General features: G+C 42.0%; 1 protein-coding gene across 1 annotated transcript in view; it reads left to right on the top strand.

Moving 5' to 3' along the window:
• TBC1D19 (TBC1 domain family member 19) overlaps positions 1–25526 on the top strand; it is a gene marked incomplete at its 5' end in the record, with an annotated part of 127414 nt that overhangs the window by 64307 nt on the left and 37581 nt on the right. The window contains 4 exons of the mRNA XM_045284077.1: positions 1386–1460; positions 6155–6217; positions 8902–8986; positions 12550–12594. Coding sequence (XP_045140012.1) covers positions 1386–1460; positions 6155–6217; positions 8902–8986; positions 12550–12594 — 268 coding nt within the window. The remainder of the gene's footprint in view (positions 1–1385; positions 1461–6154; positions 6218–8901; positions 8987–12549; positions 12595–25526) is intronic.

The following is a 25526-nucleotide window of genomic DNA, read 5'->3' as shown; positions in this document are numbered from 1 at the left end:
GCCTCATAGTGTAAAATGTGTCAGACTTTGTAATCGCAGAACTGAATTATGAGAAATTGGACATCTCTGAGCTGCTATGCGATTGCTTTGGCTATGGGGATGATTTAGATGTTTAAACTTTTAATTTTGTAATGATTTGGATATTAGAAAAGTAGGCTAGTCCGGGTTTTTAGTAGTTCTTTCCACCAGGTTTCTTCGGCTCAGATCTTGCCCGCCTTGGACAGCAGGTTCCTTTTCACTCCAGGCTTCAGTTTCCCAGCTGTCAGTGGGGTGCTATTGGCTGGCCTGCTGCATTGTATTGATCTGGGGGTGAATGAGCAAACTCGTGTAAAACAGTACTCGGCACCCAGAAAATAGTCACTAAAATTATAGTTCATTAATTTAGCAAGCATTGATTGAATACTCTAGCCCAAGTGGTAGGGCATGGATATATTTATTGAGCATCTACTATTAGCCAGGTATGCAAGGTGTGACAGTGAATATAATAAAGTCCTTACCCATTAAAGCAGCGGTTCTCAACCTGTGGGTCGCAACCCCTTTGGAGGTCAAATGACCATTTCACAGGAGTCACCTGATTAATAACAGTAGCAAAATTACAGTTATGAAGTAGCAATGAAAATAATGTTATGGTTGGGGGGTCACCACAACATGAGGAATTGTATTAAGGGTCACGGCATTAGGAAGGTTGAGAACCACTGCACTAGAGCTTGTTGTATTATGAATGAGTATCTGTATCAGTCTGAGTAAACTAGGGAAACAAATCCACAGAAATTCATATTCATAAAAGAGAGTATTATATAGAGGGTAAGTGTATATTAAGAAAGCATCCCAACCCAGTGCTGTCCAAGCCATAAGTCCAACATTAGCTCATATGTCTGACATTTCAACCCAGTGCTGTCCAAGCCCATAAGTCCAATATTGGCCTATATGTACGATATCAATCTACAAAGTCCTCCTTAATCTGACAAAACACACACAATGACGCCTACTGCAGGAGGAAAGCCGAATCAGTGAGCGTGTAAGCATCTCAGTGCTGGCAGGGGTCTCCACCAGGCTGCTCCAGCACCCAGGGCTGCATCAGGATAGGTCCATGTGTCTTCTCCTCAGGAATGTCTCGCAGTATGTGAGCCTTGCCAGCTGAAGCAGGGAACTGGTTAAGGCAGCTGCACTGTGGTGGTCAGAAAGCAAGAGACCTGACAACTAGATAGGCGGGGCTCACTGAGTCATTTATCTCTCCACCCTTCAATTAATCTCACATGTGTTTATCGGCCAGGTTGGCACAATAAACCTTAACTATCTCAGTATCCTTTATTAAAGTTGGAGCCTGAGCCTATCGACATGTTTGACCTTGAATTTTTTTGTGTTTGCTTTCCGTTTCAATTTAGGATATCTTGTATTATGAGCAGCTCAAGACCAATGTGATACAACATGACCTTTTAGTGGACAGTCTCATATATAAAGTAAGTAAAAATATGCACAGTGTTTCCATTGTATTGATGTCATTAAACAACTCTTGAGAGTATCCAACATCCAGGGTCTGCACTATGTGGCATGATGCAAGTGCATATTAACCTTGAAAAATAAGTTTAAGTGGTCTTTATACCTACAGAATACAACTACCAATCAAAAGGATGAGCCAAAGCTGCCCAGAAGACAGGTATGGCAATGTGCTTCTAAAAGGTCATAGTCCTGCAAATCCTACTCTGCAGACATGCTCTGAAAGGAAATTGGCCAATAACCCCTTCATCTCATCTGGGGATTCTCCAGGGCCTCCTTGTTGACTGGGCATTGAAGTCATGTACAGCTGTCTTTACTCTGGAAGGAAAAAGCAGACTACATTTTCATAGTATCTGATGATTCTGTCGGAGCTACTTCTTTTTATTTTTTTGGATGAAGGCCATTAAATAGTTTAGTATCCTTTAATTTCTAGGTGTAGGACTAAGCACATCTCATTTTTATGATGGGGATGCATTTAGGTCTTGCCTCCTGCTATCCTATAAGCAAGTTGAGAGGGGACTTTCTGTATTTTGCTCAGACAGACTCATTTGAAACTCACACAGTCAAAAAGACTTGGATTTTAAAATTTGAGATTGAAAAGGTAAAAGAAAAAGACAGATTCTTCGAGGACCCAGAACTGGGGAAGAGGTTACACATTGAAGGACTTACAGATTTGTGGGGGCGAGAACGTGGCACAGCGTAATGACAACTACTACTGACCCCCCAGGATCGCTAATCACATGTCATACACTGTGCCAGACCCTTTGCGTAGATTATCATTGGATCTGGCCAGCTACTAATATTGAGTCTACAGACAATACATGGTTTTGTTATTGTTTTTTTTTTTTTCTCCAGAGGGTGATAGGAAGCTCACACGTTACAAGTAACAGGGCTTATGGGGAAAGTAGGGTTAGGTCCAACTACTCCACATGTTGGCCGCTTTGTAACCAGAGGACTGGTGAAAACAGTCATGGGTGGCTTGGGAGATGAATTGGATAACCCAGGCAGGCTCCTCTGGGGGCTATTAAAATATATGAAAAACAAAACAAAAAAAACCTAATATAGTACACCTGAAAAGGATACTCTGGACCCTAGGGGCTGCTGTTGGGGTGGACACAGAGCAAGTACAGTCCCTAAGACCTGGACAGGCCGTGGTTGTGCCTCTCTACAGAGGGCTTCCATCAGACACGCCAGCTTCGTCTTAATGAAATACACTTGACAGGACTGGCGCCTGTGCAGCAGTTCCCCTGCAGGCGTTCTCTTTCCTTCTGAAAGTCTGAAAGTTGTAATTCTGCTTCGGCTACTCTGGCTTCCCCTTGGGAGAGGGGGGGAAAATTATAAATATATTTATATATATAACAATTTCTGTGTTCCACTAACATCATTCCTCCACTTACCAGCCACAGGAGAGTGAACAATATTATAAGGCTATACTATAGCAAAACAGGTGATGTTACTATTTTGTAAGAGGGCACTGAGAGAAAGCAAGACTAAAGAAATGTGTTTACATGAGTTTTATGCTGGCTCAGTTGGAACCCAGGTAACCAGACGTAGAGCCTTGACTACTAAGTGATTCAGCAGGCATGTTGAGGAGAGTTAAGCAGGTGTCCACATTTGCTGAATGTCTTGATCTCATAGAGGATCTGGATTTGGGAGGATAGGTGCTACAGGCAGCTTTTAAGGGGCCACCAATGCGGTGCCATCAGTTAAGCATTGGACTGCTGCTAACCACAAGGTTGGAGGTTCAAACCCACCAACTACTCCACAGGAGAAAGAGGAGTCATCTTTCTCCTTTTTGGTTGCTGTGAGTCTGAATTACCTCACTGGCAGTGGGTTTGGTTTTCTGGTCAGCTGTTAGCCAAAGGATCATGTAGCAGCAAAGTGGATCTTTGGAGAGTTTAGCCTTCAGCTTCTTTTCTTTGCCCTGGAGAGGAGACTCACACTGAAGAAGCAGTAAAGCGCAGAAGCGTTAGCCTGAGAGCTGTTTGGTAGGAACACGAACTTTGGTGTGAGTCCATGTAAATTTTTTTTTTAATTTGTGGTGAAAAAGAAGTGTAGAACTTATATCTGAGGGCTTGAATGTAAGTCTTGCTCGAATCACTCCTGACTCTGTCTATAGCATTAGAATTAAGTAGCTGTCAGCTTCTGGTTGTCCTGGTCTTGTGCTAGTTGGGCTCTGATGATCTTGTTGGAACAACTCCAAATATTAAATCAACCCTTCAGGGAATGAGCTTTTAAAAATATTATTTAAGGTTTTATGTCAGCTCCCTGTCAAAAAACAATGAGGTGCCATGGATTTAATTCTGAACCCATAGGTTTCAGAATGGAATGGCAATTCATAGGAGTTTCAAGGACTGTGATGTCTCCAAGTCGTTTGCCAGGCTTTTCTTCCAAGGCACTGTGGTAGATTCCAATTGCCTACTTTTGGGTTTGTAGCTGAGTCCTAACTTTTTACCACCCAGAGGCTCCTTCCCTATCATAAAGGCTCATTTTTGATGAACTAAAACCCAGAAAATCCTAAGCATATCCAGTCCTCCTGAACATAGTTATTAACAGTTTCTCGACTGAGTTCCCCCTACCCCCAAACTTGCTTTGTATCTGCACTTCTACAGGTTTACTGTCATTTATTCTGATTGACAATCTATGCCAATGTTCTCAACTTTTTCCCATTACCACCCCCTCAGAAGAAAAATTAAATTAATTTCTCTCTAATGAGAAAAATGAAATACTTAATAAGATTTCTAGGCTAGGAATAAGCTATGGAGAATACCAATAGCCAATTTTCAGACCTTTAGAAGCATACCCCCCTTTGGAAAATACTGTCTCTTGTGTACTGGCTATACATTGGGCTGTGATCCACATGGTCAGCAGTTCGAAACCCCCAGAAGCTCTGAGGGAGAAAGACTGGGCTTTCTACTCCTGTAAACAGTTAGTCTTGGAAACCCACAGAGGGTCGCTGTGAGTCAGCATTGACTGGATGGCGGTGAGAGTGCCTTGCCTGTGCTTGTATTGTCTGATCAGAGACTGGTTCCCTTCTGTTCTGTTCATCTGTCTGTCTGTTCCCCAGACTTCTCCTGAGTCATCCACGACTCATTCCATTCTGACGATTCCTGCTTTGTTCAACAACCAGTTACACGCTGGCAGACTGTTCTAACTATATCATTACCACTTTCTATAATATCCATTGTAATTATGCCCTTATTTTTAATATGTTTGCTTTCTCACTGGTGAGCTTATAGAACTCTTAAAGATCAACACTGCTTCCTTTTCTGTTATTTCTTTGTTTGCCTTTTCATTTTTTTTGCTTATTCATTCTAACCAGTCAATAAGTGCTTGATGATTTGACTATATTGGATCCAAATCTATGTTCTCCTATGGCTGTAGAGATTTTGGGTATAAATAAGATTCAAATATCCAAACCAGACTCACTGCTGTCAAGTCGATTTTAACTCATAAAGCAGAGTAGAACTTACAGAGAACAGAGTAAAACTGTTCCTGTGGGTTTCTGAAGCTATAAATCTTTATAGGGATAGACAGCTTCACCTATCTGACTCCCTTGGTGCATCTCATGGGTTTGAACTGCTGAACCCACCATTCCACCTGGACCTCTATATTCAAATATATGCACCTGTAATTAGATGAAGAACTAATTTAAGTGTGTGTGTGTGTGTGGGGGGGGTCAGATTAATTTAGAAAATGATTTTCTGCTGTCTCTGACTGGTCCTATGGCCTTCAGCCGCCCACACTGAGTGCAATGCTGTATCTCCATAGACAGACGGGGTGATTCAGGCTGGAATTACTGCCTATGGTCAGACAGCCAAGGTAATAAGACGATTTCAAATCCTAGACCAATCTGTTGGGATGCCCACGTCTTTTACACTGTAGCCCCCAGGCAGCTGGCCTATTGCCCCAGGCAACGTATTTAGAGATACCCAAAAGAAAGTGTGAAAGCTGAGGCTTGTTTTTGTGAGACTTTGTTCACTTCTTTGTTATCGGCAGAAGGATACCCATATAGTGATGTATATCCATAAGACTATAATTTGTTTCTTTTATCAGTTTTATTCTTTGTATTTTTCTTGTATCAAACGTTTACTGCGTAGGATTAGTATACCAGGTACTGTGCTGGTTAAACTGATGTAACACTTAGACCACCGTGGCCCAGAGCCTCAAACTTGAATGGGCGAGTAGAAAGGTGTACTACAGATCAGACTCAGGGAGTGTGCAGCAGAGCCGATCCTCTCGTGAAGTGGCCGTAAGATGACGGACACTTCAGTTGTCAAAAATAGCAGTGTGTCTAGCCTTCTAGGGAGGGAACTCTGCACATGACTAATCAGCAAAGCACGCGAGGCTGAGGTATTTTATGGGGAACAGACCACTAATTTGGGGCCAGGTTGTTATTGTTGCTTTTGTAGCTGCTTGTCTTTCCTGGCTTTACGATGCCTAAATATTAAGTTGAAAGAGAACACAACTAGAATAAGTAATAAAGACTTACTAGTAGTATGATGAATGAATAAGGAGTTTTAGATGAAGTGATGTCACATATCTGTAGCTAATAAAATATGATCCTATTGAAAGTGATTGGCTCGCTGTGACATTGTTTCCAGACACTGTATTGATGCTCTTGTGTCCCTCTCAGCACTCTCCACTTTTATTCTAGGATGTGAAATTGACAGCAAGCAATGATGATTATTACTTCGTATTTGAAGATTATTTATATCAGGTAAATTTACAAATTAAAATATAGAATGCTCTGTTTTAGGTTCTCTGAGTTGTGACACTGTAGGAGAGATCTCTATTTTTAACTGAATCCTTTTGAAATGCAAGTCATGTTTATTTTTATCCCTCCAATGCTATTAAGTGTGAGGTGAGATGAGATTTTATTCCTAGTGTGGGTCGGTCAAGAGTCTGCAGGTGACTCACTGGAGTGTCCTCTCCTCAGTACCACAGCCAGGAGGGCTTGGTAGGTCAGTGTCCTACCTTGGTTTGGGGCACAGAGTTTTAATTGGATATTAAATTCATCTTTAAGACTCCCAGATGTTTAGAGAAATTATTTCACATGATTTTTTCAATTAAAGGTAATGAATATTTCCAGTTAGTTTATAATGTTATGATTCTATTGACATTGTGGATGTTGGATTCTTATCTAGGTATTTTGCATATTTGTTAGAATAAAATCCATTTATCATGAACATAAAATATGTAATTTATGTAGAATTCCCTAGACTCTGTTTTAGGTGTTGTTTTATGTTTTTTAAACGATTACCCATATAATTTCCTAACTTGATTTTACTTAATTGAATATCAATTAAATACCATGGAGAAATTTCTAGACTCAACAAAGCAATTCCTGCTTGATTAAAGTTGAATTAGTCTTAGCTGTTTGGCGAGGTAGGAGTTTGTGAGATGTCAGTGATCTGTGTAGTTTGTGTGTGTTTAAGAGAGAAGATGACAGAACAATGATCATAAGGTTTAATTAATCAAGCGTTCTGAGGGCTGATGTCTAGCGATTTTATAAAATATACTTCGTCGATTAAAACTTAGACTTCCTCTAGAAGCAACTTTAAAAGAATTTCCGTGATCTCAAATGTGACTATATTTTAAAAGATACAATAAAGATTTGAAATGGTGTATTCTGAACTAAAGTTAGCTATTAATAGTTGGAAAATACAAAAAGTTTCTTAAAGCTTCTATGCTTCTAGAGCTGATGTGTAACTTGTGCCTCATTCTTAGCACTCGGTTAATGTTTGGCAGTGCAAAGTTAATACTTCATTTATACAGCGAACTTCTACTTTACTGATCACTTTGGTACTTCAGCCGTGTCGAGTGGCAATGATTACTTCTGGATTGGCGCCATGAGACCCATTCCCTAACAGACAAACCATAATTGGTAAACGTTACATATATGGATATATGGATATATTTACTTACATACATATAGCTGTATGTTTAAACTGAAAATGTGGAATGAAGGTTATCATTGATGATATCACATGGGTCTTGACTGAAAGCACAGACTAGTGGCTAGATGTTTACCAGTGTTTTACTGACTGCAAAGAAATTCAGCTGTGTGTATTATAACAGTTTATGAATAACATCGCAAAGAATCGGAATTACAGAACACTTAATTGTGCTTATGTGGAAGCTGTACAGAAACCAAGAGGCAGTTTATTCAAACAGAAGGGGATAGCACACTTAACAACAACAAAGTTTTAAAGATTAAAAAGGCAAAGAGCAGAGCAAGCAGGAACATTTGCAATTGATACAGTAAAACCTGCAAAAGCCGGAACCTGTGTAGGTTCGAAACCTCTCAGAACAGGTAGATTGACTTTTAAAAAGAGCAAGTGGTAAGACGGCAACCCGTTGAAGGCACAGAACTGCAAAACCAGGAAAAGCAAGTCAGGCTCATGGCGTTCCAGCTCTCACAGGTTTTACTTCAACTAGACCAAAGTCCAGACACTGCTACCCAAGAAACGGAACACATCGCAAATCCTGAAAACATAACGTTGAACTGGAAAATCCCCGAAGAAACATGAATGGAAAAGCATTGAACTGCATTCTTGCAGATTCATTGAGAAACAAGATACCATTTCTTACCTGTCAGTGCTGAGAATCCATCTTAATGAGAGAAGGAGAAAATGTGTTATTATCTTACTGGTGAATGCTCAGGTTTTCCTTGTCGTTCCTGAGTTCCTTTCTTGGAACATCTTCGAATGCCATGTCTTCTAACACTAGGGCCCAGATATCCTGCTGCCCTCCTCCTTCCCAAGAATTGAACTCCTGCTTCCAAATTCCGGCAGGAGTTAGGAATCCCCTTTGTTCACATGGGCATTCTCCATCCCCACAGAACGTCCTGCCCGTGGGTTTGCCTCCGGATAGCACTGCCAGTTCCTTACTCGACCTGCAGGCTCGGCTCTTTGCCGGATCGGCCGGTCCTTCTCAGCACCACGAATTGCCAGCCCTGCCCTCCCCTCCCCGCACCCCTCCGATCTGCCCAGCCACCTGTGGCGTCCCAGTACTGAGACCAGTCCAGTTTGCTTCACCCCGAATGGCATTATGCTGACTGCGGTCCGCCCCATACATTACTCCTGGCCGAAGAGTTTCTCTTTTCCAGAAAGAAAGTCCCAGAAAAGATCATCTGGTGCTTACCAGCGTGTATTTTCTGCAGTTGTTGGCGGTGTCGGAGTCAAACAGGAGCAATCTGTGTGCCCCGAGCCATCCACACTGGGCACCCACTGTCACATTTATCCTGGGTGCACCGACGAGGGCGCTCTTCCCATTGCTAGGTGCAGGGCGCCCCTCTGAAGAGTCCATCACAGGCTCTCGAAAGCAGGAAAGAGCGGTGAATTGTCCGGTTTTTAACAGTGCTTACTTTTTCTTGTTTGCTTTTCCCAATATTATACACAGGTATTGCTTTGTTTTTCCCGCGACACTTCCGTGTTGGGCCACTTTACATACAACAGCGCTTCACCACCGAAGTCCTACATCAGAGGTAAGGTTCAAACCTAATGAAGGAAGTAGCCACCAAGACTCACATTATCTTACCAAACGTGTACGTGCGTAATTTATAGCATATATTGGTGCTGCAAGATTTTGACATTGTGACACGCATAATCAGTCCTCTGTCATGATTGTAACCATCCTTTACTCTCATGTAGGTAATCAGTGCCCACGCAACTGATTCCTCCCAGTTCACAGAGTGGTGGCTCCTGGCGCAGCGGCGCAACATGGCCACTTAGCGCACTGAGACGACGCCCTGCCTGCTCAGCCCACGGTTGCCCTCGCTGTCATATCTGCTGACTTCTGGTCCCTATTACTAGTTTATCGCAAGAATTTTCTTTTTTTTTTTTAATCAAGATATTCCGCTACACTGAAAACTTTTTGTTTAACTTATATGCTTATGCTATTTGGGGGTCTCCTCCTTTTAGTTACAAATATGTTGCTAACCAAAAGGTCACCAGTTAAAAAACCCACCAGCTGCCCTTGGAGAGAGCTGAAGCCGCCTGCTCCCATAAAGAAAACCTCTCATAGAGATGACAGTGGACGCCCAAAACCCATGTGCATTGTCTACGCCTGGGTTATGCCTCCGGTGACTCCCCTCTGACCATAGCCTTGTTAGCAGACAGCGTTGTGAAACCAATTTTGGCAAACGTAGTTTGGTTACAATGTAGTATCTTGTCATTTGAGTTCCCTCTTGGCCCATTTTAAAGCTGTCTCTGTGTTGAAAAACAAAGAACAAAACCCCGTGCGGGTCTCTGTGCATCGGAACCAACTCAGTGGCAGTGGGTTCGGGGTGGCTTTTCTTTCGTCCGTAGCCGCCTACCACTGCTCTTCCGCTCTCCTGCTGTCCCCCCACACCCAACTGCTCTCTGCTGGAAGCCCTTGCCAGCCACTCCTTTTTACACAGTGGTGAACACCTGGCACCCACCGGAAGCCCATCCCCCAGTTGTGTGTGGCCAATCTTCTGTTTCCCTAAGAAAAGAAGTTATTTGGGCTGTAGTTCCTAAGAATTCTCTCGGCTTGATTACCCCACCATCCTGCCCTGACATAGACCCCCTGGACTTGAGGCTGCCTTACTTCCTTTGTTCCTGCATTGGACTACATTGGTTGCTTGGAAAAAAAGGGGCCATAGAGCTTAATGATCTCAGGGGCTCCCTGTTCACCCCACCCCTAAACCATAGGCTCTTAAAGAACAGGCAAAATCTCACCCAGTCTAACAGTCCAGTATCAATTCCCCACCCTACAAACCTCTCCCACCACTTGTCTGTCAGTTTGACATATGCAACTCACAAGAGGGGCAGAGAAAAAGAGGGAGCCCCTTGAGGAGGTAGATTGACACAGTGGCTGCAGCAATGGGCTGAAACATCAGATCTATCATAAAGATGGCTCAGGACCAGGCAGCCTGTCCTCCTGTTGTGTATAGGCTCACTCTGAGTGGGAACCGACCCGGCGGCACCTGACAACAACAAACCTCGACGTGGATTCAAATATGCCAGTGGGGGCGACGCTGTCCCAGGACTGGGCAGCATTTCATTTTATTACACACAAGGTCACTCTGAGCCAGAGCCATCGTGACAGCCCCTAATAATAATAAATCTTCCGAACACCGAAAGCCTGTCCCAGAAGACTAAGTAAACATAATGTAATGTTCCACATTTGAGTCTGACGGCAAGCCCATGATTAAGCGACTGTCTTATACTTATTCTGCTTACCTCTCAGCACCTGGCCCAGCATGGAACACCCAGCAGGTTCTCTCTCATTATTTTATTCTCCTTGCTCACAAGACCAGGCCTTGTTGTCTGCGCCCTGTCCTAACCTGTACCTGGTTCTTACTCTTCATCTCCTCCCAGCCACCAACCCCAGCAAGGGTAACACTGATCATTTTAATTCGACCATCTTACTTTCAAACCCCTTACAGGAAAGCAGGGGACTGTTCAATAGACTCAAAGGTGTTAGAAAAGCTGTCACAAGAAGCTCAGCCTGGAGACAGCCAGGGGAGGGTGGGGTAGCACAGAACTGCTAATTTCTAGAGAAACTCTAGTTAAAAAACCAAACCAAAAAATGCCTCCTTGAAACATTTGAGTATGGTGAATATAGCTTCATTTTCAGTCACAATTGTGATTTCAAATATTTAGCCACAATCTTAGATCATCTGAACTTTTTGAGGGTTAAAAAATATGTGACTAGCATATAATTAAAGACATTAAGTTTCAACTGTACAGCATAGTCCATAAAAATAAAAACCAGCAAGCATCACAACATATAGGACCTGCTTATTTACTAAGAGTTTTTTACTATTAGGAAAGCAATTCAGTGTTTCTAAAAAAGAGTCCTGGTGGCATAATGGGCTGCTAACCACAGGGTCAGCAGCTTGAGACCACCAGCTCTGCCTCGGGAGAAAGGTGAAGCCTTCTACACCCATAAAGAGTTAGTCTTGGCAATTGGACATCCACTCACAGAAGGATCGCAAGGAAGGGATGAGCCAGCCAGGGTGCAACATAGTGCTGATGGAACACACAACATTCCTCTAGTTCTTTAATGCTTCTCTCCCCACCCCACCCCAACTGTCACGATCCCAATTCTACCTTACAAATCCGGATAAACTGGGGCACGTATACTGGTACTGATAAGAGCTCTCGACATACAGAGTCCAGGACAGATAAACTCCTCAAGAACAATAATGAGAGTATCAATACCTTGAGGGTTGGAGGAAGGTGGGGGGAGAGAGGGGGAACCAATCACAACAATAGAAGTATAACCGCACCCTCCCACTCCCAGGGATGAACAGCAGAAATATGGGTGAAGGGAGACAGCAGTCGGTATGAGATATGAAAATAATAATTTATAAATTATCAAAGGTTTATGAGAGAGGGAGGGAGGAAGGGAGGGGAAAAATGAGCTGATGCCAGGAGCTCAAGTAGAAGATGTTTTGAAAAGGATGATGCCAACATATGTACAAATGTGCTTGACACAATGTGTGTATGGATTGTTCTAAGAGCTGTAAGAGCAACCCCCACCCCCCGAAATGATTTTTTAAAAAGGGTTAATCTTGGAAATCCACAGGGCAGTTCTCGTCTGTCCTACCAGGCCACTATGAGTCGGCATCTGTTCTAGGGCGGTGAGTCCACTTTTCTCCAAGCCGAAAGAGCTTAAAAGCCTGTGTGGCTTTATCACTGCTTCACCTCCTTTATATTTAAATTTGTGTCTGTGATTTTCATTAATAGGAAGATTTGTTATTATCAAAGAATGGCTGATGTCCTTTCAAAATGATTATCCATAAAATGCAGTAACACTGAGGTCAAACAGCCACAGCCCCCTTGCCTTCCAGCTGACTCTGACGCTTGGTGCCCCTGTAGGACAGAGGGGGACTTGAAACCGCAGGGTTTCCGAGGCTGTAATCTCTAAGGAAGCCGCCTACCACATCATTCTCCCAGGGTTCAAACTACCCTCCTGAGCGCTGAAGCGCTATGCTGCCCTATTTTACAAATAAATGAATTTCAAAATATCTGTTCGTTTCCTTTACGCACATTGAAACCCTCTGTTTTTCTCTTACAGGAAAACTAGGACTAGAAGATTATGCGGTCTTTTATCCACCAAATGGTAAGAGTAATGCTATTGCTTCCTCTAGTGGGAAATGGGAAAATTACAACTGTTACAACAAAGGGGAATTTCTCACTCTTTATGTTTAGATAGATGGCAATTTATGATCTGAAATAAAAGCTCTATAGAATATATATTTTCATGAGTTCTTCCACATTTGCGGCTCATTTGTGCTTCCTCTTTGTGAGGAAGCTAAGCCAACTCAAGTGTGTCCAGGGCACATGGGTTTTTTCTGAAGGTCACTCACCAGTCCATCCAGGGCTTCCAGGCTTTTTTGAATTGCCTTGTGTTGTGTTTAATTGGCCTCATAACTTGACAAGTGTGATGCTCATGAAAAAGGTCACAAAGAAGTACAACACTGAAATAACCCCTTTCGATTCGCTAACATGATTGAAGGTATGTTGACCTCATGATGCTGAAAATGTTCCTTTGAGATTACTGGGCAGTGTCTAAGATGTGTTTCTCAGGAGAGCTATGCGTAGCAAGCAGGCCTTCTCTCAACACTCTTAAGTTGCATCCTGAAGTTCTAAAATTTGCATCTCTAGTCTGACCTTTCCTGTAATCACCTCAAACTTAACTTGTCCCAACCCAAAATCACTCACTTATCTTCCCAGGCCCACCCTTCAACCTTTTCTCCATGGATCATGATGGTACCTATTGGTCCAGTTGTGAGAATTCTAGTCTTCTTTACAGTGAGTCCTAAAATTCTTCCTTGCATCGAGTTGTCATCCATACTGAAGGCTACAGTCCTTGATCATCAGCAGCACGTGCTTCAGCTCCTCCTCACTTTCAGGAAGCAAGGCTGTGCCATCCTCCATAGTGCAAGTTGTTAATAAGCCTCTCACCAATCCTAATGCTTAATTCTTTATCGTATAAGCCAGCTTCTCTGATTATTTGCTTAGCATACAGGTCAAATAAGTGTAGTGAGAGGATACAACCCTGGCGCACACCTTTCCTAATTTGAAACCGTGCAATATGTCCTTTTTGTGCCCACACAACTGCCTCTTGATCCATGTTCAGGTTCCACACGTGCACAATCTAGTGGTCTGGAATTCCCATTCTTCTTAAGGTCATCCACAGTTTATTATGGTTCACACAGTTGAATGCCTTGGCATAGTCAGTGAAACACAAGTAAACATCTTTCTGAAATTCTCTGCTTTCAGCCCAAATCCATCTGACATCAACAATGGTAATCCCTTGCTCCACATCCTCTACTGAATCTAGCTGGAACCTCTGGCAGCTCCCTGTCAGTGTACTGCTGCATTCATTGTTGGGTGATCTTCATCTGAGTTTTACTTGCATGTGATATCAGTGATATTGTTCTATAGCTTTAGCATGTTTTTAGGGTCATCTTTGGAACCGGTACAAGTATGGATCTCTTCCAGTCAGATGGCCAAGTAGCTGTCTTCCTAATTTCTTGGCAGAGATGAGACTGCTTCCAGTGCTTTACCAGCTTGTTGAAGCATTCCAGTGGGTATTCCATCAATTCCTGGATCCTTGATTTGGTTAATGCTTTCAGTGTAACTTGGACTTATTCTTTTGGTACCACTGGTTCTTGAGCATATATGCTGCCTATTAAAATGGTAGGATGTCAACTACTTCTTTTTGGTACAGTGACTGTGTATTGGTACCATTTTATTTTGATGCATCCTGTATCAGTCAATATTTTGTCTATAGAATATTTCAATATTACAGAATTATTGAGTTCTTTTAGTGTAAGATATACCAAGTGTGATCTTTTTGGTTTTCTAACTCTGGGTTCTTGCACATTTTATTATAGTATTAGATTCACCAAAAACCAGTACCAGGATTAGAGGAACACTCATTAGCAACCTCCATTTATGCCTCCAATATGCAGATGGAACAACCTTGCAAACTGCAAACGAAGAGTACTTGACATACTTACTGATAAAGATGAAAGACTAAAGCTATTGATTATACTTCAGCATTAAAAATAATCCTCACAACTTAACTAATAACGTAAGTGGAGAAAAGATTGAAGCTGCCAAAGATTTCACTTTTACTTAGATCTATAACCAAGGCTTAGTAGTCAAGAAATCAAAACAATGCACTGCATTGGGCAGGTCTTGCTGCAAAAGACCTCTTTGAAGTGCTAAAAAGCAGATCTCACTTTGAGGACAGAGGTGTACCTGGCCCAAGCCCTGATCTCTTTACTCACCGCATATGCATGTGAAGGCTGGACAGTCAGTGAGAAAGGCCAAAAAGATGAATGCCTTTCAGTGATGGAATATACTCTTTCAGGCGTTCACCTTTTAACCTGTCTGCTTCTTTGGCTGTCTGGTGAGTTTCTTATAGCTGACATAAAGTTAGATTTGTCGTTTAGTTTTTTTGTGTGTTTTGGGGTTGTTTTTTTTTTAGTTGGATTTTATCCATTCTCCTCTTTTCTGCCTTATAATTAGAGAGTTTAATCCATTTACATGTACAGTATTTAATAATAAGGAAAGAATTTTTGCATTTTTCCGTCTTCCAGATAAATTTTATATCTGTCTGGTTCCTCAGTTACTCTATTGTTGATTCTTTCTGTGTTTAATTTTTTTTGTTGTTGTTGTGTTTCATTTTGATTCCCCATCCGTTCCTTTTGTGTATGTTTTCAGTTGTTTTCTGGGTTATTTTGGGGTCTATACTATGTACCTTTTATGTGTAACGGTCTCATTTTAGTTTTACTCTTTCATTTCGGAGTACTTAGTACAGTGTATTTAAAACATTTGTTGATTTAACCATTTCCTCTGTTTATTCTCATAGCAATACACTGGTCATCTGTATTAATTAAATAAATTAAAAACATCTCCCAACCCACAATTCACTTGAAGTTTAACTAGACAAAACATTTAAACCATCTTATAATTTAAAATGCATCTTCAAATGACTTTTCAGATTGAAAGATAAATATGGTTGTATCCTGATATTTTGGGAAATTTTTACTGGAGTAAAGGAACAAAGTCATATTCTGAAGTCCTAATTCAGAAGGCTAATAGAAATAGCTAGAAAACAACTTAGTGCGGCCATTATCCTAATTCCCACTCTGGGTGACCCTAGAGCTACATGGGGAATGAGAACAAACAGAGGAAATAGCTACTTCAACAAACTAATTAAATAAACCCTGCTAAGTAATCCCAAATGAAAGAGTGCAAAATTTTACTTTCATCTGGGGCCATGCTAAAATGAGTCAGATATGAGTGTTGACGGTGCAGCCATGAAGTGCTAAGTATTAATAGAGGCAGTGAGGAACTGTTGGGAAAATAGGTAGTCAGTGTAAAGCAGGTTAATACTTGGGGTATTTTCTGAGTCATATTCACTATTTATAGCTCATCTAGTTCAAGATTTATTTTGATTGACTATGTTTATCATTCTGAGCTTTGTCAAAAGACCATAAAATCATTACTTTGAAACGTGTCATTTGTGTGGAGTAGATCATTCATCTTCCAGACAGTCTTCAGATGGGAAGGGAAGGCTAGGCTCTTAAAATAATCACTCAAATCTGACCTGTAGCGCGAGGGCCCAGCTATGAGGTGGTGTCCTAGCATCCCGGTGCCTGTTGCAAGTGCCTGCCTGGAGCACAGCCAGGCAAAGGAACTCGACCTTTGAAGGACTGAAGTGATGGGCGGCAAAGGAAAGGGTTTCGAAAGACGGGCCAAGATCCTGACAACCTCTGAGGTGAAAGACAAGTTCTAGGTGGTATGTACCCTAGGGTGTTAACCGATTCCTCATTCCTCTTGCAGCTCCTGCGAGTGTTTGCCAGAATCGATTTTGTCCTGCTTTGATGAAGCAGACAGGGCACCCATTTTTGGGAGCCTTAAACCCTGACTAATCTAGGCTAAGCTGAAGTGTGTACCCTTATCTCATGATGTTAAAGAGTTCCTTAGGTTTAAGTGGATGCTGAAGCATGCTATTCTCCCCTCTGAGGGAGTAAGAGAACAGAGGGTTATTGAGCATCTGCTATGCACTCAGCATGATACCGAGGTACTTCAAATGCATTAACTCATTGGTGCCTCAGCCCGCAAAATCACAGAACCAGGCCTTTTGTCATCAAGTCCATGTCGACCCATAATGACCCTAAAGTACAGAGAAGAACCGTCCCGTAGATTTTACAAGGCTGTAATCTTTACAGAACCAGACTGCCACATCTTCCCCTGTGTGGTTTAAATCCTGGACTTTTCAGTTAGAAAAAGCAAGCGCTTACCCACTGCGTTACCACGGCACCTCTGCTTCAGTACAGTTGGGCTTGTTGACTCCATTTTCAGAAAATCAAATAAAGACTCAGAAAAGGTTCATCATTTGTCTGGAGTCCCACGGACTTCAAATTTCTGTCAGTATGACAGCATTGGCTATTTATGCTTCTATGAAATTAGGGAGAGCATGCTGCCCTATATGTTAATTACTTATTCATAAGGGAATTTTAAACTGTAGTGTTTTGTTTCTAAGCCTGGGTTATATTTATAAATGTTCACCTTTTCATTCTAACAAACTACTGTAAGCATTTCATTTTATAGAAAACACTATGCTGAGTGTTGACAGTACCGCAGTAGGAAATACGACTCTTACCTCAAATAACTTGTAGCCCAGCTCTAGAGGTTTTATGACTGGGGAGAAATGTGGTGAAAATATAATTTACCATGTCCTAATTCCAAGTGTCCATTGGGCTGCTAAACGAAAGGTGTGTGGTTCGAACCTACCAGTAGCTTCCTAGGAGCAAAATGAAGTTTCCTCCTTGTGGGAGGGCTTTACATCTTCAGAAACTCTAAGGAGCAGTTCTACTCTGCTCTGTAGGGCCACCGAGTCAGAATGGACACAAAAGCAGTGAATTTCTGTTTGTAATTTGCTCTGACCAGACCATTCCGACATTTCGAATGTTCTTAGTAAATATTGATAAAGTACTTTATAATAAAGTCTTTATCACTACCTTAACTTGTTTGATTAAATGATTCTTCAGGGGCTTAACACAAGAAGGTAAAAGTGTTTTTGTACAATAAACCACCTAGCCCAATAGAACAGAATTGTGAACCCAGAAGTAAGCAACAAATGTTGGTGAGGGTGTAGAGAGACTAGAAGTCTCACACTCTGCTGGTAGGACTCTAAAAGGCTGAAAGCACTATGCAAAGTGGTATGACACTTCTTTAAAAAGTAGGTGATGGAAACACCACATAACACAGTAATCCCTCTGTTGGGTGTATGCCTTGAAGAAATAAGAGCCATGACACATATAGAGACACACACATGTGCACTATTCACAATAGGAAGAAGATGGAAACAAACTAAATACCCATCGATGGGGAAATGGATAAACAAAATATGGTACACACATGCAATGGAGCATTACACACCATGAAATATTAACCAAGATGTTGTGTAACACTCATAACATCGAGGAACCTGGAGGACATTCCCTCACAAACAGTGACTGCCATCCAGTGTTTTCCAACGCATACGCTGCAGGACAGAGTAGAACCGTCCCTGGGGGTTTCTAAGGCTGTAACTCCTCATGGGAGCGGAAGCCTGGTCTTTCTCCTGCTGAGCAGTGAATGGTTTCAAACCACAGAGCACTATAGCACCAGCGCTCCTGTGGGGGGCATTATGCTGAGTGAAATTAATCAATTGCAAAAGGACAAATACTGTATGAGACCACTGTTGTAAAGAGTCAAGAAAAGTTTTTGACACTAAGAGAAACATTTTTTGGTGGTTACTAGAGATGGGGGAAGAAGAGGGGAAATGACGGACTAGAGGGTAGACACATAGTAACTGGGGTGAAGGGAAAGGCAAGAAACAATAAGGTTGGCAATAAATGAGGAACACGGGGAGGCACTGAGCGGAATCCCAGGGTTAAAGGCAACAGAGGTAAATACTATTACTGACACACCCTGCAATAACAATCATCAATGAGCAGATGTATAGATAGGGAGGCTGAAGGGGTATGAGAGTGAACATGCCCATAAATACGGAGAGATTTCATAGAGGATATTTATGTATGTTTATTTACCTTTACTACAAATATATCCATGAATGTGCTAGAGCTTACAGGGGAAGTTTATGGATTCTTCATGGATGTAACCAAACCTTGAGGGAATGAGACAATGGGCCTGGGGCCTCTGAACCATAGTTTCAGGAGACACCAAGGTCAATTGGCATAATATAGTCTAACCAGGTCATTTGATTTGATGTCAACTTGAATTTGTATGAAAGTGTAGGGCTAGAGTCTGACCTGTCAATCAGGTCTCTGCCTGGATCCACGTGACTCTTCCCCCACTAGCCTGTGATCCCTCTAATTCCCAGTTTACCTTTCGGCATTATCAACCAGCAGCTATGTGAGTCTGAGAAGGGCCCTGGCTGGCATTGGTGCCTTCTTGATGTAAATCTACTTCTTGATATAAAGTTCTTTCTTGTACATAGACGAGTGGCACTGATTTGTTTCTCTAGACATCCATAAAGACAAAGTTCCACGTTGTACTTTGGTGAGCAGTGACTGGGTCCTAAACATTCATGAGCGGCCACCTAGGGTAAGATTATCGGTCTCTTCCCCACAGAGCAGAGAAGAGTGCCGAAAATTGGAAATGCATGAAAACAGTTAGTGTGGGGAACTAATGGATCCCTCAAACATCCATCTCCTCCACATTCAGGCCAGAAGAACTAGATGTGCCTGGCCACCCCTACCAACTGCTCTGAAACAGATCACATTAAAGTATCCTGATTAGAGTGTGAGAAAAAATGTAGAACAAAACTAAAAATTATTGAAACAGACCAGACTTACTGGACTGATAGAGGCTGGTACCCTCTCCAAAACAATAGGTCATAATCCCCTAATAATGAAGTCTGGAACTGAACTCACCCCCATGACTCAATTTTCAACCAAACAATTGTTTTTGTTTTTTCCCCAAACAATTGTTAATAGATGCCATCGAGTTGATTCTAATTCATGGAGACCCTGTGTACAACCGAAGGAAACACCACCCAGTCCTGTGCCATCCTCACAGTTGTCTTATGATTGAGCCCATTGTTGCTGCCACGTTTTGGTTGTTTTGTTTTTTTTGGCTGCCTCTCTATTTTACCAAGCATGATGTCCTTGTCCGGGGACTGGTCTCTACTGATATCGTGTTCAAAGTACTTGAGATGAAGTCTTGCCAACCTTGCCTCTAATGAGCATCCTGGCTATAGTAGGGGGTATCCCCCCACAAAAATGGATTTCCCCCCCCCCCAAATCTATGTATCTAAACTTTTTTACAAAACAACCTTACCACCTTCAATCTGCAATTCCATTCTTGTAAACACTTTTCACTCATCTGTTTGGATGGCTGACAACACCTCCCTCATTGTTTACCTCACCTCTTCTACATCGTCAAATTGCTGTCTCCTTCATGCCCCTTTTCATTCATGGAAACAAAAAGAAGTCACACAAAGTGGAGTCAGGTGTGGGGGACAAGAGAGGCATGCTGCTTTTTGCCAACAACTCACACACTGAGATCGCTGCGTGAGCAAGTGCATTGTCATGGTGGCAGAACTAGTCCCCTCTGTCACAAATCAGGCCTTTTTTGTCACACATTGTTATGCAATCTTTTCAGAACCTCTAAATAGAAAACTTGACTAACAGTCTGACCTAGTGGAAGGTATTGTTGGGAAGTTGGCGGACACCCAGATCGAGGTTTGTCATCAATCAACATTTAACTTTTTTTGAAATGAGAAAACCACTTGTACACCTGAGTTTTTCCTATAGCACTGTTCTTGTAAGTTGTGTTCAACAGCAGAACAGTTTCTGCAGTATGTTTCCTGTGTGGGAAACAAAATTTCACAGCCACACACTGTTCTCTTAAATCAGCCTTCACAAAAAGTGAGGTTTGAGCGAAACTGCTTTTATGAAAAACTTCACTGTGACTAGAAAACCTTTCCAGGTAATGCCACTGAGTGCACTGAGAGCGAGTTGCTCAAAGCTTGCCGAATGGGAAATAGGTATACAAGAAAGCTCTGCTCAGTGGTGCCTTTTCCATTTTTTGAGGCGTACCCCCTCATACTTCTTCCAAGACAGATCGGTTTGTTGTTTTGGCAGTGTGTGGTATGTTCAAAGTTCTTCACCGATGCCACAGTTCAAATGCATCACTTTTCCTGCAGTCTTCCTTATCCAGTGTACAGCTTTTACATGCATGTGCTGTAGTGGAAAATACCATGGCATAGGTCAAATTAACATTACTGCATTTCATATTCTAAAGAGGCCATGTGCAGCAGATTTACCTAACGCAACTCACCTTTTGTTCTCTTGACGCTTGCTTCCATGAGCTTTGATTGTGGATCTAAGCAATCCTTGACAACTTCAACCTTTTCCCCATTTATCATGACATTACTTTTTGGTCCAGTTGTGAGGATTTGAGTCTTCTTTGTATTGAACCATAATTTATACTGAAGCTGCAGTCATTGATCTTCATCAGCAAGCAAGGTTGTGTCATCTGTATATAGCATGTTGTTAATAAGCTGTCCTCTCATCTTGCTGCCACATTCTTCTTCATATAAGCCAGCTTCTATGATTATTTGCTCGGCGAACAGATTAAGTATGATGAGAGGCTACAACCTTGATGGACACCTTTCCTAATATTAAACCAGGCAGTATTCCTTGTCCTGTTCGCACAACTGCCTCTTGATTTGTGGATGACAATGAGCCGTTCTGGAATTCCCATTCTTCTCAAGGTTATCCCTAGGTTTTTAGGATCCATGCCGTCTAATGCTTTGGCATAGTCAATGAAACACAAATAAGCATCTTTCTGGTAGCCTCTGCTTTCAACCAAGATCCATATGACATCAATAATGATATCCTTTGTTCCATATAACCTATTGAATCTGGCCTGTACCTCTGGCAGCTCCCTGTCCATGTACCAGGCAACTATTATTGGATGATCTTCAGCTAAATTTTACTTGCATGTGAAATCAATGATAGCGTTTGATAATTTGAGCATTCTCTTGAGTCACCTGCCTTTGGAATGGGCACAAGGGTGAAGGTGAAGATATTAGCTCTAAAGATGAAGGTGGTTGTCTTCCTCTGAGACCAAATAGGAAATAGGAAAGAGATAAAATAGTGATCCCCCTTTGAAGTAGAGAACAGAGAAGCGACAGAGTTCATTTCGGCACCATCAGCCTTCTCAGTGATTAGGGCTGCAGTTAGCTATGAAATACTTGTAGAGCAGAAATTTTTGGAAGACTGGGTTAGCAAATCAAATAGAGATGAACCAAATAAAATTGATAAGCACCAAAGTTGAATAACATGAGAATGGGGACAGGTAGAGCCAGCCTGACATTAGTTCACAATTGTATTTGATTTTCTGTTTACTCTTTTTGGATAAAATTACTTGTAGAAACAATAAAACAATATGTGCCTATTATGGTGGAAATCTGAGAAGTCCACTCTGTGTCCTTATCCAAAGGATTATAAAAATGCTGATCCAGATGAAGATGAGGACAGGACTTGCCAGGGGAGACTTCCTTCCTTATTGATAGCAGCTCATTAGTCAGCACCCTCTTGAAATAAGATAAGGGCACAGACCAAGTGCTTGACAGACTCAGTTGAGCTCATCTGGCACTAATCAACAATTAGCGTTTTGTAAGGACCTGCTGTAGGGAAGCTGGGCGGCACACAGAGGCCCTGGGTTGTGCAAGTGACTAAGGGCTCAACTACTAACTGAAAGGTTGGTGGTTCAAATTCACCCAGCGGTGCCTTGTAAGAAAGGCCTGGTGAGAAGCTTCTGAAAGTTAGCAGCTTTCAGAACTCTCCAAAGTACAGTTTTACTCTGAACTGCATGGGGGATTCAAAGGTTAGCAACTGGTTTGGTTTTCTGGTGTTGTGCTGAGCCGCTTCCATTAATCTCAATGCACGTTCTGTTATTATCAGTACTTTACATATGAGGAAACTAATAATAGAGAAGTTAAGAAACTCACCGAAAAGCACCAAACCAAAAACCAAACTTGGGGCCATCGGGTCAGTTCTGACTTATAGCGACCCTATATAGAGAGCAGGGAACCCCCGTGGGTTTCCAAGACTGAGACTCTATGGGCTCATCTTTCTTCCTTTGAGCAGCTGGTGGTTTCAAACTGCTGTCCTTGCAGTTAAGCAGACCAATTCTTCACCCACTACACCACCAGTGCTCCAATTTCTTTCAGTGCCCAATGAACTCACTTGAGTCTGTCAAGCACCTGGTCTGTGCTCTTATCTCAGTAGAATGCTAATTAAGAAACTGATGGAAAACACCCATATGGGTCAGCAGACAGACCTGGGACTGTCTTTTTGTTTTTCTTTTGCCCTCTGTCTATCTATATAAGATAGGCAGGACAAACAATCCCGAGGAGAAAACAATGGGGACCGGAAGTCCTGGAGGAGCATGAGACAGAAGGGGTCGGTTGGGTGGGAGTGGGGGGTCGCCAATAAACTCAGAGAAGAGAGAAGACATCTAAGATTGATGGTGAGGAGGAAGTATAATGCCTGGTGGGGTTTGATCAAGTACAATGTATCCAAGAAGAATTACTGAGAGCTGCATGTAGGGGGAGCATGATAATGAGACAAGAGGAAGGTAAAAGGAAGCAGGAAAGAGGTAAGAGGCAAACGCTATTTATAGAGGTATAGCTATAGGCATGTATATGTAAATATATTAATTTATAATGAAAGGCATAGAGGCCAATGTACATATATTTATATGTAAAGTATTAACATTGAATTTGGGGCCTCTATTCAAGGCCTCCCTGAATACAATAACACTGTGTTTTAATAACCTGGCACTCTTTGATACTCACCTTCCCGACATGATTGCTAAAGACAGAATGGGTACATAAGCAAATGTGAAGAAAGTGGATGGTGCCAGGCTCTGAAAAGATATAGCATCTGGGATCTTAAAGGCTTGAAGTCAAACATGCGGCCATCTGGTAGGGAAGTAAATAAGCCCACATGGAAGAAGCACATCAGCCTGTGTGATCTGTCGACGGGATCAGGTATCAAACATCAGAGGACCCAAAACAAACAAATATACCAAAGCAAATGATGGGGGTCGGAGTGGAGACCCAAAGCCCAATTGTAGATAATTGGATACCCTCCCCCAACCCCCATGGAAGGGTTACAAAGAAGGGGCATTTCAACCAGGGTGCAGTATACCACCAAGGAAGCACACATCATTCCTCTAGTTCCTGCGTGCTTCCTCCCCGCCCTGCCCCGCCCCCCCAATGACCCAGTTCTACCTTACAAACCTGACTAGACTGGAAAACACACATTGGTACAGATAAGAGCTTTCAACACATAGAATTCAGGACAGATAACCCCTCAAGAACAGTAGTAGGAGTAGCAATATCATGAGGGTAGGGACATGGTCGGGAGGGAGAAAGGGGGAACCCATCACAAGGTTGGATATATAGCTCACCTCCCAGGGTGACACATAACAGAAATGTGGGTTAAGGCAGACCATGGACAGTGTAAGACACGAAATAACAATAATATGTAATTTATCAAGGATTCACGAGTGTGGGAGGGAAAAAGAGAGGAGCTGATACCAAGGGTTCAAGTAGAAAGAAAATGTTTTGGAAATGTTGATTGCAACATGTGTACAAGTGTGCTTAATACAATTGAATGATGGATTGTTATAAAATTTGTAAAGAGCCCCCCTTGAATAAAATGATTAAAAAAAATTTTTAAGACACTGATATCAATATGGAAAGTAGTCTCTAGTGACAAGTCCTGTCCTCATCCTTATCTTGTTCAACATTTTCATAATCTTGTGAAGGCGTGGATAGTGTACCTCTCAAATTTCCTAATGATGTGGAATGCAGGAGGCTAAAGAACACATTAGCACATTAGAATATAGAATGAGAATCTAGGGTTGTCTCAAATTAGAATGGTTCACACAAGAAGAAATGTAACAGATACAAATATTATCTTCTGCTTAGGTCCAGTAACAAGTGCACAGTGCAGTGTCTTAGACCTGGGGCACGTAGAGGGGGAAAAAAGCTTAGAAGTTTCAGTTTTCTCATTTTAAGGAGTGCAGCAAACTCTAGCTTGTCCAGAGGGAAATAGAGAATAGGGGAGCTGTGGAAGTCCACTTCATCTGAGGATCAATTAAAGAAGCCAGAACGGTGAGGAGAGACGGTGGGCTCAGGGAGCGATGGGAGGGAACAGGGTCTTCAAATCTTTCTGAAAGGATAGAAGATAAATTAGATGTGTTCTCTTGGACCTCGGTGGTTGAAGCTAGGACTAATAAACAGAACAACACAGAGATCCAGAGTTTTACTCAGTCTGAGAATAACTTACACTAAATTAGACCTGTTCAAAATTGCCTTGCACTGTACTGGGACTTAATGTGTCCCTCGTCACTAGGCGTGCTTTAAACAGAAACTAAGCACTTATTTGAACTCTCTCTAGCCTGCCTGTGAAGTCCCTGCCAAGACTAAGCGTTGTTGTCTCAGAAACTGTCAGCCGAGTAAAGCATTTCTATGCTATTTTTCCAAAATGTAAACTTCTCCACTTTCTTCTGTACCACGTTTGCAACCTGATTTAGTACCACGTTAGAAATATCATGGTGTATATTAACACAACTTGTTTTGAGATGAAGCTGTACAAATTCTACTTTTTCACCTGGAATGTGACAAGATGTTTAGAATACCCAGTTTAGACCATGAGTATGTCTTTGAAGAGGATGTGTGTTTCACTTGGATACAATTCTTACAAAAGATTATACTGAAACTGGTACCAAAATGTTCCTCAAATCACATTATGCTAGAATTTTTTTGTAATGAACTTTTATATACAAGAAATTGCCTTTAAAAAATATATGACCAAAATTGCCTGCAGATGAGCTTTGGGTCTCCACTCTGCACTCCCCCTCATTCACAATGATCTGATTTTAGTTCTGATGAAGCTTGATACCTGATCCCTTTGACACCTCGTGATCACACAGGCTGGTGTG

Source organism: Echinops telfairi, unplaced genomic scaffold (assembly GCF_000313985.2).
Source record: "Echinops telfairi isolate 266 unplaced genomic scaffold, ASM31398v2 ScPeMD7_7468;HRSCAF=8506_0, whole genome shotgun sequence".
Taxonomy (NCBI): Eukaryota; Metazoa; Chordata; class Mammalia; order Afrosoricida; family Tenrecidae; genus Echinops; species Echinops telfairi.
The sequence above is the reverse complement of the archived record's forward strand: the minus strand, read 5'-3'. Positions and strand labels throughout refer to the sequence as shown.